At 45.4% G+C, this 12,829-nt stretch overlaps 1 protein-coding gene across 5 annotated transcripts in view; it reads right to left on the reverse strand.

The window, feature by feature from the left end:
• Positions 1 to 12,829, reverse strand: part of MOB3B (MOB kinase activator 3B) — a 160,587-nt gene that overhangs the window by 22,934 nt on the left and 124,824 nt on the right. For all 5 annotated transcript variants that reach the window (XM_075595642.1, XM_075595652.1, XM_075595679.1 and 2 more), the window contains exon 3: positions 3,275 to 3,477. In XM_075595642.1, the coding sequence (XP_075451757.1) occupies positions 3,275 to 3,477 (203 nt within the window). The remainder of the gene's footprint in view (positions 1 to 3,274; positions 3,478 to 12,829) is intronic.

Consider the following 12,829-nt stretch of genomic DNA (forward strand, 5'->3'; position numbering starts at 1 on the left):
CACGTGACAAATATCACTCATTTATGAAATTATAATCAAATCGCTACTTATTAGGAGCTTAGGAGGAATTTTTTTTTAATTACGTCTGAGAAAAAGGCAGGTCTGCTGAGGGATGGCAGCCTGGAGCCTGCGGAAGACATCATGAGAAAAAGAAACATGTAGCACTAGGCGAGAAAAGATGAAAGAGCGAGAAGACACTGCAATGCTGATGCTAGGGGCCCTGCTGTACACCTGGGGCTGAGGTTATCTCACTGATAATTATGTACAACATTGATTTATGACTGATTAAGCAATCACCTGTCACATCTATTGCCCTAGGTGGAGTTTAGTGATGATACGATAATTAGCTCACAAAAGACGTCTGCAGTCTGAAACAGACAATTAGAATTCTCTTCTCCTCTATTAGCTCATTCTTCACCTACAGAAGTAACTGGGCTATTGTGCTTCTTTTTTCTTAGCTCTCCCATTTGATCCTTAATGTCTTCTCCTGTTTAAGGTGTTCTGCCGCTGGTTGGTTTTTGGGGTGTTGTGTATTTTGTTCTTTTTATACACAGTAAGGCATAAATGAACAGCCGAGATGTTATGTTATACAATTGTGTGTAATGTTAGTTCTGAGGGAAAGACACAACACATAATCACAGTGGTGAGTAGAATTTATGCCACGGCCAATGCATGAGAGACCCCCATGTTACTCAATGGGTTAAAAAAAAAACAGGCAGGTAAACAGTAATCAATACTTAACTGGGAGCTACTTTTACTAAAGGAAACTTCTAAGTGCATGCTGGCATTTCAGTGCTGGTCTCTGTCTAATCAATATAACCAAGTCATTGGTTAATCAGATCCTTTGGGCTTGTTTCCTTCTAAGACACATGGTCCAGTGGTGCTTCCTCTGCTTTGTTAATAGCTAAGTGGAAAGTTGTATTTCTGGTTATCGTGCATGTCTGTTTCAATTTCCCCAATGGACTTGACCACTGTACGCAAGCTTGAAAAATATCACTACAGACAATGCATTAAGCAACATCTCCTGACCCATTCATATCAACAACCAACCAGAGTAGCATGAAATCAACATAACGAGGTCAAAAGAAATTCTAATTATGCTGGGGTAGCAAGTTTGCAGCGTCTAGCTCCAGCTTTTCTTCCATTATTTAGTAGCATAATATTGGGCTCTCACCTCCATCCAACAGCACCATCCAATATACACAAGGTATACAGCCAATGCTGCCTTCAGCTACATCACAAGCAGCCTGCAATGGCCAATACATGTGCAATGTCCGGGTCTATTAATTCAACTGCAATAATGGTATTTCATGCAAAAACATCTCGCCCTATATTAATTAAATAGTTATTTCATGTCCACGCTGTGAACACGCTCTTTTCTTTCGGGATCTGCAACTTCATGTGATATGTAAAATGTGGATGCAAATGATGTGAAATCGCCAGATGACATATTCTCAGGCTATTCATTAGGCTGTGAGATTGCATGTCACCCGGAAAGAGAGAGAGACACAGAGAGAGATTCAACCTATACTCCACGTAGTGAGACAAAAAATACCTTGCAACATAACTGCGATATCTGGGAAATATGCAAATACAAAAAGTACACACAGATAAACTGTCAAATTGCGCTATAAACACGAGATTTGTATTGCAGGCCATCTTTGCTTGGGTTCACCAGAGTTTAATGAACAGGCCATGTAGTGTTTGAAAGGCAAATGTCAGATATGACAGTAAAATATATGGGAAAGGTGCTGGTCTCATCGCTGCTGTCTACTGTGCAGCAGAACAGAGCAAATAAACTCTCAGAACCTCGCAAGCAGAGCACCGCCAGGACACTGCTCATACAGGGAGACTGCACAGACATGCCAAGCTCTGTGTGAACGCCTCCAGGTACTGTATGTGTTTTCAAAAAAGAAAATCACTGTGGTGAGTACAATTAATGCCCCTAGCAGCTGCAATGTATTGCTCCACAATGCATTAGAGACCCTCGTGCAACTCAATGGGTTAAAAGGAGAGCAGCCCTTTTAAGAAATGTACCTAACGCTTTCAGTGCTTCACGGGTAGCACCCTGGCATGTTGCTAGCACCTGTAGTACCGAAGTGGTTAAATATATCATTTTTGTTTCCCTGATACAAAAAAGTATTATATATAAGTATATATATATATATATATATATATATATATATATATATATATACACACACACACACACACACACACACACACACAAATAGATACATATATACATGCACACACAAATGTCCCTATTTTTCATTTTAATTTCAGACTGTATAATTTGTGAAATGCAATATTAATTTTAAGAAATGTGCTCAGGGATTCTTACAAAATGGACACAATTTAGCCAAGTGAACACTTTACAATTGGTTACTAGAAACAGAACAAGGATGTTAGTGGAATTTACTAGAATTGTTCATGTCACAGTTACACATTGCATACACTACATAGGTGTAGTACAATGATGCGGTTCAACCTACGCTGGCCTCAATTCCTTCATGTAGCACATGTATAAGGTTATATAAAAAAAAGAGTTAACAGGGACCCAATGGATGCTGACACTTGAAAATGCTAAATGATGCCATGTTATTTCACCAACTTTTGATCAATGCAATATAGTGCATATAGGCTAAGCCTTTATATCTGTTCCTCCACCCACCAAAGTGGTCTCTAATCTCGATTACTTCTCCCATATTCATTTTTAGCTGTATATTTCTACATATTTTGTATCAATTGAAGTTGTATTTAAGAGTGGTCCGTCCTGAGTGAGTCCCCGGTTCCTGATTGGCCCAGTGGTGGAAAGATCTCTGTTGATCGGTCAACACCCGGTTCTCCGTGCTTTAGATGGAGGCCGGGAAATTATACAAGCCGATGCCAATCAGGGCTGTAGAGTTGTTCACGGTTGTCTCGTGGCTAGAGGCCATTTAGAAAAGTGAACTGTGGCCTGTGAGGTGGTGATGCCTGGTACTGGGATACTCTGGAATGGACAGAACGAGGAGGCACCAAAAAGTAAGCTCGCTTCGGCAGCACCCTACACTACTGAGCTAGTAGTCCCCCATAAACCCATGTTCTGGTGATCTGCTGTCGTGTTTGTGCATTGTGTTGTTCCCTGTTGGCTCTGGCCAGAATGAACCTTTGTTTATTTAACGCTCTCCTTTCTGCATGGTGCTTGCGATCCCTGGTCTCTCCCGTGACACTATCCATAGCAAATACTATGCATGATGTGCACAATATGGGTTTGTCCCTCCCCTCTACTCACCAATGGCTCTAGCTCCTTGCGATCTATGAGGTTCAGCTCAGTCACAAAGTAGTAAAAGTGCTTGTAGCAGGTATTGACGTGGGCTTCTGCTCCCATTACGATGATGCGGTCAAAGTGATGGATGTACACGTGTACAAAGACCCTGAACAGCCTGCACAGGATTTTCTTGCAGATCTGAAGAAAGTTCTTTGGGAAGGGGACTCCTAGGAATACAAATAGAAAGGAAGATAGGGTTTTATTTTTTTTAGACTTGCACGTTGTCTCTATACACTGCGACACTTGTATGCCATTCAATCATTTGGAATTGGATGTGATAAACCTAATAGTACATGTAGCATTTTACAACCCGTTACAAAAATATGGAGACATAACTAAATGTATAGCGCTCCTCAATATTCTGGGCTCTGTTCTTTAGCTATGTTCTCCTTTAAAATTTTCTGTAACTAAGTAAGGCTGGCATTATAACAATGTTAAAGTGTTAACTGGATTGAAAGTCAGTATCTTGGGAGAGCTGAAATTTATGGGACTCGGCTCCGGAGACTCCCTGCTTCAATCCTGTGCTTAAAACTAATCATTTAAAAAAGCGCATGAATTGCTCATTTAAATAGCTTAAGAAAAATAATACAAATGCAAGCACAACTGCATAGGAAATAATGACTTGAAAGCTGTAGACCAAGCAGTATGCTACATTTGTGTTTTTTTTAATTAATCAGCTCTGTACTATGAGAAAATACTTGTAGCATTTATTAAAAAAAACCCACTGTGAATGACATTTTTAATGTATTATAATGTAACAAGAATGTTTTGTTTCTATAACAACCATTACAAATGTCACAACCCCTTCCTCTTCTGAAACAGGCTTTGGCACACCCCTTTTTGCGCCCTGCCCTCTCCCTAGCAGTGCATCAATTGTATCTAGTGACTGCTTGGTCACATGATGTTCCCTTAGAACTTTGCATCTAGCCATTTAGTAAACTCCAAAGCCGAATCTTTGCTGATCGATCACAGGAGAACGGATCGATGGTAACTTAGCTAATTACTTATCATTATGTGGATTGTATTGATGCACATATTAATGGGGGGGCGGGGGGGGGGGAATGGCTGCTTGGACTGCTGCTTTAAAAGATTTGTTAAATGTACAACATACTTCTTAACCCTTTAGGTGCCAGAAGACCGCCAGCACCTATGTGGTGTAGCAATCGCGTGGTTATGGGCATTACACTAGGATGGGAGTGGAAGTGAAGGATACTTTCCTTCCGTTCTAATAGCATTTACCATTAAATTGGAGCAGCGGACATGATCTCCCACTAAAAAACAATAATTTCATGCATGACATACCCAGTATGCTATGTCATACCCAGTATGCGCATGTCATACCCAGTATGCGTATGTCATACCCAGTATGCGTATGTCATACCCTGTATTCATATGTCATACTGTAACAGGGACTTATCACTGTTAAGAAACTTGCCTCTAATCCAACAGTGTGCTGGTTAATTGGAACTGTCAGAAAAAGCTTGTTCTGAGACACAGGAGGATGATTCCTGAGCTCACAACTGGAGCTGACCTAGGAAGGATAAACCAGAGAGTTCCCTAGTTCACAACTGGGCTGACCTGGGGAACAAACAGATGTCTTGAGCTGCAAAGAGACTTCAGGCTGACAGCAAGACAAAGGGGACAAGATTTCTAAACCTGGATCCTGATATTGCTATAGCACACAAGGTTGCGGACTCAGGAGAGCAGAGAGGCCTTCCCCTACAGCTACAAGATACAGATAAGACTTTCGTATAGATAGATGGATAGATATCCTGCACTCCAGTGGTGGAATAGTAATAGCTGGTGCTAAGGTCATGAAAATACACAGCATACAATACCTAAAAGGTAAAGAGACAAAAGCATTCAGCAGTTCAGTAATGAAAAAATATATTAAAGTACACAAATACTTGCACTAAAAGTCCAACGTTTCGATCCAATCTTGATAAAGACCTCTCTACGGGATCGAAACGTTGGACTTTTTGTGCAAGTATTTGTGTACTTTAATACATTTTTTCATTACTGAACTGCTGAGTGCTTTTGTCTCTTTACCTTTTAGGTATTGTATGATATATATATATATACACAGTGTTCGACAATCCTATACATTTACACGCCCGGGGTGGGTGGATTTAACCCCCGGGCGAGTAACTATTGGCCCAAGCAGCACACGTGTTTCGTTTTTTTAAATTTTCCCTGCTCGCGCTAAATTTCCCTGCTCGCGCTGGCTGAAAAAAAAAAAAAAAACTCCCCCTACCTGACTGCTGATTGGCGCGCGCTCCCAGGCTTTGTGGGCGCGCGGCCAGGCTCTATATGAGCCAGCCCCCAACGAGCAGCCATTCTTTTCCCATGGAGGATGGAGGACACAGTAAGTATTATCTGTGCCTTACCCCACCTCCCTCCCCGGCGCTCCTGCTGCCCGCAGTTATGGTGATGGGAGCGGGGATGCCCCCTCATGTCCCTGCTTCCCCCCCCCCCCCCCCGCTTCAGAGAGCGCGGCGGGTGATGGGAGCGGGGGATGCCCCCTCATGTCCCCGCTTCCCCCCCCCCCGCTTCCCCCCGGTCCCGTGTCAGAGAGCGCGGCGGGTGATGGGAGCGGGGGATGCCCCCTCATGTCCCCGCGGAGCAGGAGATGGGCGGCGGGGGGGGGGGAGCGTGGTGGTGCTGGTCGCGGCCTTTCCAAAAGGTGTGTAGAGAGAGAGTGAGTGTGTGTGGGCATGGGAGAGTGTGTGTGTGTGTATATATAGGTGTGTATATGTGTGTGTGTGTGTGTATAGATGGGTGGGAGGGTGTATATATGTGTGGGTGGGGGGGTGTATATATGTGTGTGTGGGAGTGTGTGTATATATGTGGGAGTGTGTGTATATATGTGGGAGTGTGTGTATATATGTGGGAGTGTGTATATATGGGGGAGTGTGTGTATATATGTGGGAGTGTGGGTGTGTATATATGGGTGTGTGGGTGTATATATATATGGGAGAATGTGTATGTGTGTATGGGAGTATGTGTGACACCAGAGGTACCCCCCCCCCCATTCAGTCAGTCACCCCTGCCCCGGTCAGTCAGTCACCCCCGTCTCTGGTCTCCCCCGTCTCCCCTCTCTCTGGTCTCCCCCATCTCCCCTCTCTCTGGTCTCCCCCGTCTCCCCTCTCTCTGGTCTCCCCCGTCTCCCCTCTCTCTGGTCTCCCCCGTCTCCCCTCTCTCTGGTCTCCCCCGTCTCCCCTCTCTCTGGTCTACCCCGTCTCTGGTCTCCCCCGTCTCCCCTCTCTCTGGTCTCCCCCGTCTGCCCTCTCTCTGGTCTCCCCTCTCTCTGGTCTCCCCCGTCTCTGGTCTCCCCCGTCTCTGGTCTCCCCCGTCTCCCCTCTCTCTGGTCTCCCCCGTCTCCCCTCTCTCTGGTCTCCCCCGTCTCCCCTCTCTCTGGTCTCTGGTCTCCCCCGTCTCCCCTCTCTCTGGTCTCCCCCGTCTCCCCTCTCTCTGGTCTCCCCCGTCTCCCCTCTCTCTGGTCTCCCCCATCTCCCCTCTCTCTGGTCTCCCCCGTCTCCCCTCTCTCTGGTCTCCCCGTCTCCCCTCTCTCTGGTCTCCCCGTCTCCCCTCTCTCTGGTCTCCCCCGTCTCCCCTCTCTCTGGTCTCCCCCGTCTCTGGTCTCCCCCGTCTCCCCTCTCTTTGGTCTCCCCCGTCTCCCCTCTCTCTGGTCTCCCCCGTCTCCCCTCTCTCTGGTCTCCCCCGTCTCCCCTCTCTCTCGTCTCCCCTCTCTCTGGTCTCCCCCGTCTCCCCTCTCTCTGGTCTCCCCCGTCTCCCCTCTCTCTGGTCTCCCCCGTCTCTGGTCTCCCCCGTCTCTGGTCTACCAGTCTCTGGTCTCCCCGTCTCCCCCCGTCTCTGGTCTCTGTCTCCCCCCGTCTCTGGTCTCCCCCGTCTCCCCCGTCTCTGGTCTCCCTCGTCTCTGGTCTCCCCCGTCTCTGGTCTCCCCCCGTCTCTGGTCTCCCCCTGTCTCTCCCGTCTCTGGTCTCCCCCCGTCTCTGGTCTCCACCCGTCTCCCCCCGTCTCTGGTCTCCCCCCGTCTCTGGTCTCCACCCGTCTCCCCCCGTCTCTGGTCTCCCCCCGTCTCTGGTCTCCCCACGTCTCCCCCCGTCTCTGGTCTCCCCCCGTCTCTGGTCTCCCCTGTCTCTGGTCTCCCCTGTCTCTGGTCTCCCCTGTCTCTGGTCTCCCCCCGTCTCTGGTCTCCCCCTCTCTCCCCCCCTCTCTCTCTCTCTCCCCCCCCTCTCTCTCTCTCCCCTTCTCCCCTTCTCCACTTCTCTCCCTCTCTCCCCCTCTCTCTCTCTGGATATCTTATTTACCCTATATATCTTAACTGTCATATACTACACCAAAATAACTTATACTGCTTTCTTCCAGATCTGACTCAAGCTTAACACAGAAGACATCGGAACCCCCCATAACCCAGAAGACAGGTAGTGAACACATCCCCTCCAACTTATAACATTGCGGGAATGAGGTACCTGGACATTGAGGGACTGCGGATCAGGTAAGATCCCAGGCGGGATTACTGCTTTGATTACCGTCTCTGGTCTCCCCCGTCTCTGGTCTCCCCCGTCTCCCCTCTCTCTGGTCTCCCCTCTCCCTGGTCTCCCCAGTCTCTGGTCTCCCCCGTCTCCCCTCTCTCTGGTCTCCCCTCTCTCTGGTCTCCCCCGTCTCTGGTCTCCCCCGTCTCTGGTCTCCCCCGTCTCCCCTCTCTCTGGTCTCCCCCGTCTCTGGTCTCCCCCGTCTCCCCTCTCTCTGGTCTCCCCCGTCTCTGGTCTCCCCCGTCTCTGGTCTCCCCCGTCTCTGGTCTCCCCCCGTCTCTGGTCTCCCCCCGTCTCTGGTCTCCCCCCGTCTCTGGTCTCCCCCCGTCTCTGGTCTCCCCCGTCTCTGGTCTCCCCCGTCTCTGGTCTCCCCCGTCTCCCCTCTCTCTGGTCTCCCCAGTCTCCCCTCTCTCTGGTCTCCCCTCTCTCTGGTCTCCCCCGTCTCCCCTCTCTCTGGTCTCCCCCGTCTCTGGTCTCCCCCATCTCCCCTCTCTCTGGTCTCCCATCTCTCTGGTCTCCCCCGTCTCCCCTCTCTTTTGGTTGGGCGAGTAGATTTTTGGGTGATTTGTCGAACACTGTATATATATATATATATCATACAATATCATACATATATATATATATATATATATATAGGCTGGTAATACCCTGTCATACCCTGTATGATGTGTATGTCATACCCTATATGATGCGTATGTCATATCCAGTATGCGTATGTCATAGGCCTCTAGAGTGCAGAGTGCAGAGTGCTCAAGGGTTAGAAGAAGTATCTTGGATTGCACCTTCCGCCGTACATAAGGTGACCCTATTTTGTCTCTGCAAAAACCGGGACAAATGGCACGCATGTACAGTCGACAGTCGACGACTGTTTTGTGCGTGATCGGCATTTGTCGGCTTCTCCTGCGCGATCGGCACTTGTGGACTATGAATGCACGATAAGAGCTTGCAGGCGTGCATGAGAGTCTGGCAAACGCTTATCGCCCATGAGTACGAGAAGCCGGCAAGTGATGATCGTGCATGTGCGGTCAACAGGATTAAAAAAAGGGACAGCACCCCAAAAAGTCGGGACAAAAATCCTAAAAACCGGGATTGTCCAGGCTAAAATGGGACATCTGGTCACCCTAACCCTACATCTCCTGCTTAACATTCGGGATGCACATTGATACCCTGACATCCAAAACCTATGCCAAACTAGGTGTACTGTAGTGCCGACGGTTATTCTAAAACAAATCAGTGGCAATTACCAAAAAGACCATGGTACATGCTGGGTACATTTCAGTGACATTTCTGCAGAGACTAATGGCCAATCGGAATAACAGCAGGGGTCCCTGGCAGTCCCATTCAAACTGAATGGGACTGCCAGGGACCCCTGCTGCGTTAGTCCGATGGGCCATTAGCCTCTGCAGAAATATCACTGAAATGTACCCAGCATGTACCTGGCTAGTTTAAGGCAAGTTTTAGAATACTCGTTTGCTCGTCTGTTCTTTTCAGGGACAAATCCTCCCTAAGTCTGCTGGTCAGAAAGCGTATTGCACAGCAGATGCTAATGCCAATAATCGACTATGGGGACATAATATACGGCTCGGCTCCTCAAACCCACCTTAGCAAACTTGACACCCTCTACAATTCTATATGCAGTTTTGTTCTCCAATGCAACTACAACACACATCACTGCGAAATGCTCAAAGAACTAGATTGGTCATCACTTGAGTCTAGGTGCAAAGTTAACCTTTCCTGTCTTGCCTCCAAATACTTTGTGGGCAAGCTACCCATCTAACTGAACAAGCTCCTCACCCCTATCAAATGCAGCACTTATCATCTGAGATCAGACTAGAAAATACTGTTCATGGTCCCAAGGCTCAACAAGGTATGCGGGGCTCCTCCTTCTCTTACCGTGCACCCCAAAATGGTAACAACCTACCGGAGACTCACACATCTTCCATCAGTTTAAGTTCTTTCAAAACCAAAGCTGTCTCACATTTTAATCTGGTCTGTAACTGTTACATACACCTATAACATGTACTATCTCTTACTGTGCATGCAATGTCTTGTATATAATGTATGACTCTGTTCACTTATGTAACCATGTCTTATTTGCCATCATAACTCTATGTCCAGGACATACTTGAAAACAAGAGGTAACTCTCAATGTATTTCTTCCTGGTAATTTTTTTAAATAAATAAATACTGTCGGAAGGCACTGAAACAGCAAAGCATCACACATCTGTTTACTGAGGCCATGGGCTATCAAAATGTTGGGTACAAACAATAGTACTGGTTTAATAAAAAGAGAAAAATATTCTATTGAAGGCAATTTTGTTCCCCCATTGAGAAATCTGGTGCTATATTTACATCAACTACAGTAAGTGATGATGACGCCATAACTACAACCCTTCAGAAGAAAGCATCACATTAACAAAATGTGTCATCACGGACAATACGGAGACAGTAATGAGAACTCTGAAATGCTTTGAAGGATTCAAGTCAGCATAAATCAAACTCGGGTCACGGGCTTGAACCTTCAAAATACTTGGTTCGCTCCACACCTGCATATCAGGTGTCCTTACTCTTAACTCAGGTTGGAGCTGACAAATGTCAATAGAAGTAAACATATTCACACATGTATTCAAGCAGTAATTTCATTTCACAGGATTGTCAGCAAATCGTAATTGGTTGAGGTGATATTCAACAAAGTTGTGGCATGGTGCAGCATTTTGGGATAGATATTTATCCTGCATTTCCCCGTGTTACTAAATTAAGGCACATTCGTGGCTATTTTGGTCCAAGGGCATTGTAGGGAGTGTCAAAGGGAGTTAAGTAAGGGGTAAGCATCGAACATATCATAAAGGGTTTATCATATTCTCTGCCTCTCCTCCTCATTTTCATTTTCCCGTTGACAGGAGTGAAATAACACCCGATTATTATGCTGCATCAATAAGTAATACATTTGATTAAAAAGCAGTTTACAATTGCGGCGATTTCTACTGGAAATAATAAAAATATGGTAGTACTGTTCATCAAACAAATGCATTTCTGATACATACAACTGGGAGAAGGCAGTATAATGAGTACAGGGCTCTTGTAAAATATTTAATGTTCCAGCACAAGTTTGAGAGATTAGCTTAAAAAAGGTATAGAAAAAATGACCTGTTATTGCATTGTTTTCTTTTCCCTGATCCAGCATGTACTGTAACAATATAAAACAACTCCACTATCCCAAACTAGGTTTCCAATGACGTTGCACTATCCAGTCAGAAGCTGGGCTGAAGTTTACTTTGTGTATAATTCAAACAACAAAGGATCTGGCAAATGTGTCTGCTATTTTTCCATATGTTATGTATTATGTTTGTGAGGTGGAGCACAGGGCTTTAACATGTTGAGTATTCTTATTTTATGCTAGTAAGGCAATTTGCGTTGGAACACACAGCACTATTCGAAAGGATTGTTTTAGTGTTTGCAATGAATCCTGTGTACAGTAAATAAAAATACCACTTGTGGTGCATTTGCATGTCTCAGACAGGTCTGCAACCCTGTCTTTCCCCATTATCGCTTAGCCAACAGTGCTTCCACTGCAGCCAGGGATTCTGGGTAATGACATGCAAATGAGCACAGAAAGTGAATCATGGAAAGACAATGGAAGTCTGCTTTGGCTTTTTGCGTTGTCCCCAAAATATTTTGCATGGGCCTGGAAGCCCAAAATGAAATATCTACAGTATGCCTTGCATGCTATTTCACATATCTTCTGTTTTCTGCTCCACTGCTTGGTATACATATGCATACAACAATGCAACTAACCTGTAATGCTAATTGGTTTAAGTGCTATTAAACAATGTAGTTGCACCGCGCTTCATTTCATGATGTGGCTGACCAAAAACAATCTTTCATAAAGAATTTCTTAAAAAAAACAAAAAAAAAAGCTAACCATGCTAAAAGCAAAGGGTCGTTTTCCTGTTTCTTTGGACTGTATTGGCAAAATGTGTTTATTATGGGTCTCTGAATTTGAAAGTGCTCGTGAGCTGTGTGCTTCATCTAACTGTATCCCACCCTGTCCTTATCAGAGAGCTAATAAAAGGTAACAGTGGGGAAGAATAGCTAAAACAGGGTGTGTGCAGAGCACGTGCGTTCTAAGTGAAACTTCGTGTGTTTGTGTTTTGTCACTAAAATTGTGTTTTGATTTTTAATACAAAAACAGCATCATCACAAATACAATTTCTGTGACAAAACAGGAACAAAAAACAAAGAAGTTTCACTTAAAATGTGCGTGCTCGCCACACACACACTTTTGGGGGGGGGGAGGCATGAATAAGCCAAATGTAACCCCTTAAAAACAACATGCCAATGCTTTTAGTATACTTTGGTCCTTATAAGAATGAAGGTCATTTGACAGCATGTAAAAAAGTAAATATATATTTTTTTTTTACTAAAATAAAATCAATTTTATGGGAAGCCAGGTGAGGGATTTTAGAAGGGGAGATGCTGAGACAGATTTAGGAAAAAGTAAAGTGATTCTGGCAACAGCATTTAGGATAGATTGTAGGGGAGACAGGTGAGAGGCAAGAATGCCAGGCGCCTGAGGTTACAGTAGTCGAGACGAGAGAGAATGGGGGTCTGTGTCATAGTTTTAGCCACAGAGCAATAGAGGAAAGAGGAGAATCTGAGAATGTGATCTTAAAAAGTTATTTACAAACAAGATTAAAAAGAGCTTCCATTTAGATCCAAAATGTCCTAGGATGACCGAATGAAATGCAGAAAATAGAAATATTGGTTTATCTATAGAAGAAAATCCCTTTAGTGCTGAGGTTTTGAGTTGCTGTGTACACATTTCATGCCTTACACAAAATGACACGGGGTAAGGTACATTATCTGTTTCTGAGATACAGTATCTGGGCAAATGTTATCTGACTGGGGTGTTTCAGTCTGTCCAAGGTACTGTAAGATGCTAAAGGGTACCCGGGGCATGTGA

This window comes from Ascaphus truei, chromosome 1, assembly GCF_040206685.1.
Source record: "Ascaphus truei isolate aAscTru1 chromosome 1, aAscTru1.hap1, whole genome shotgun sequence".
Classification (NCBI taxonomy): domain Eukaryota; kingdom Metazoa; phylum Chordata; class Amphibia; order Anura; family Ascaphidae; genus Ascaphus; species Ascaphus truei.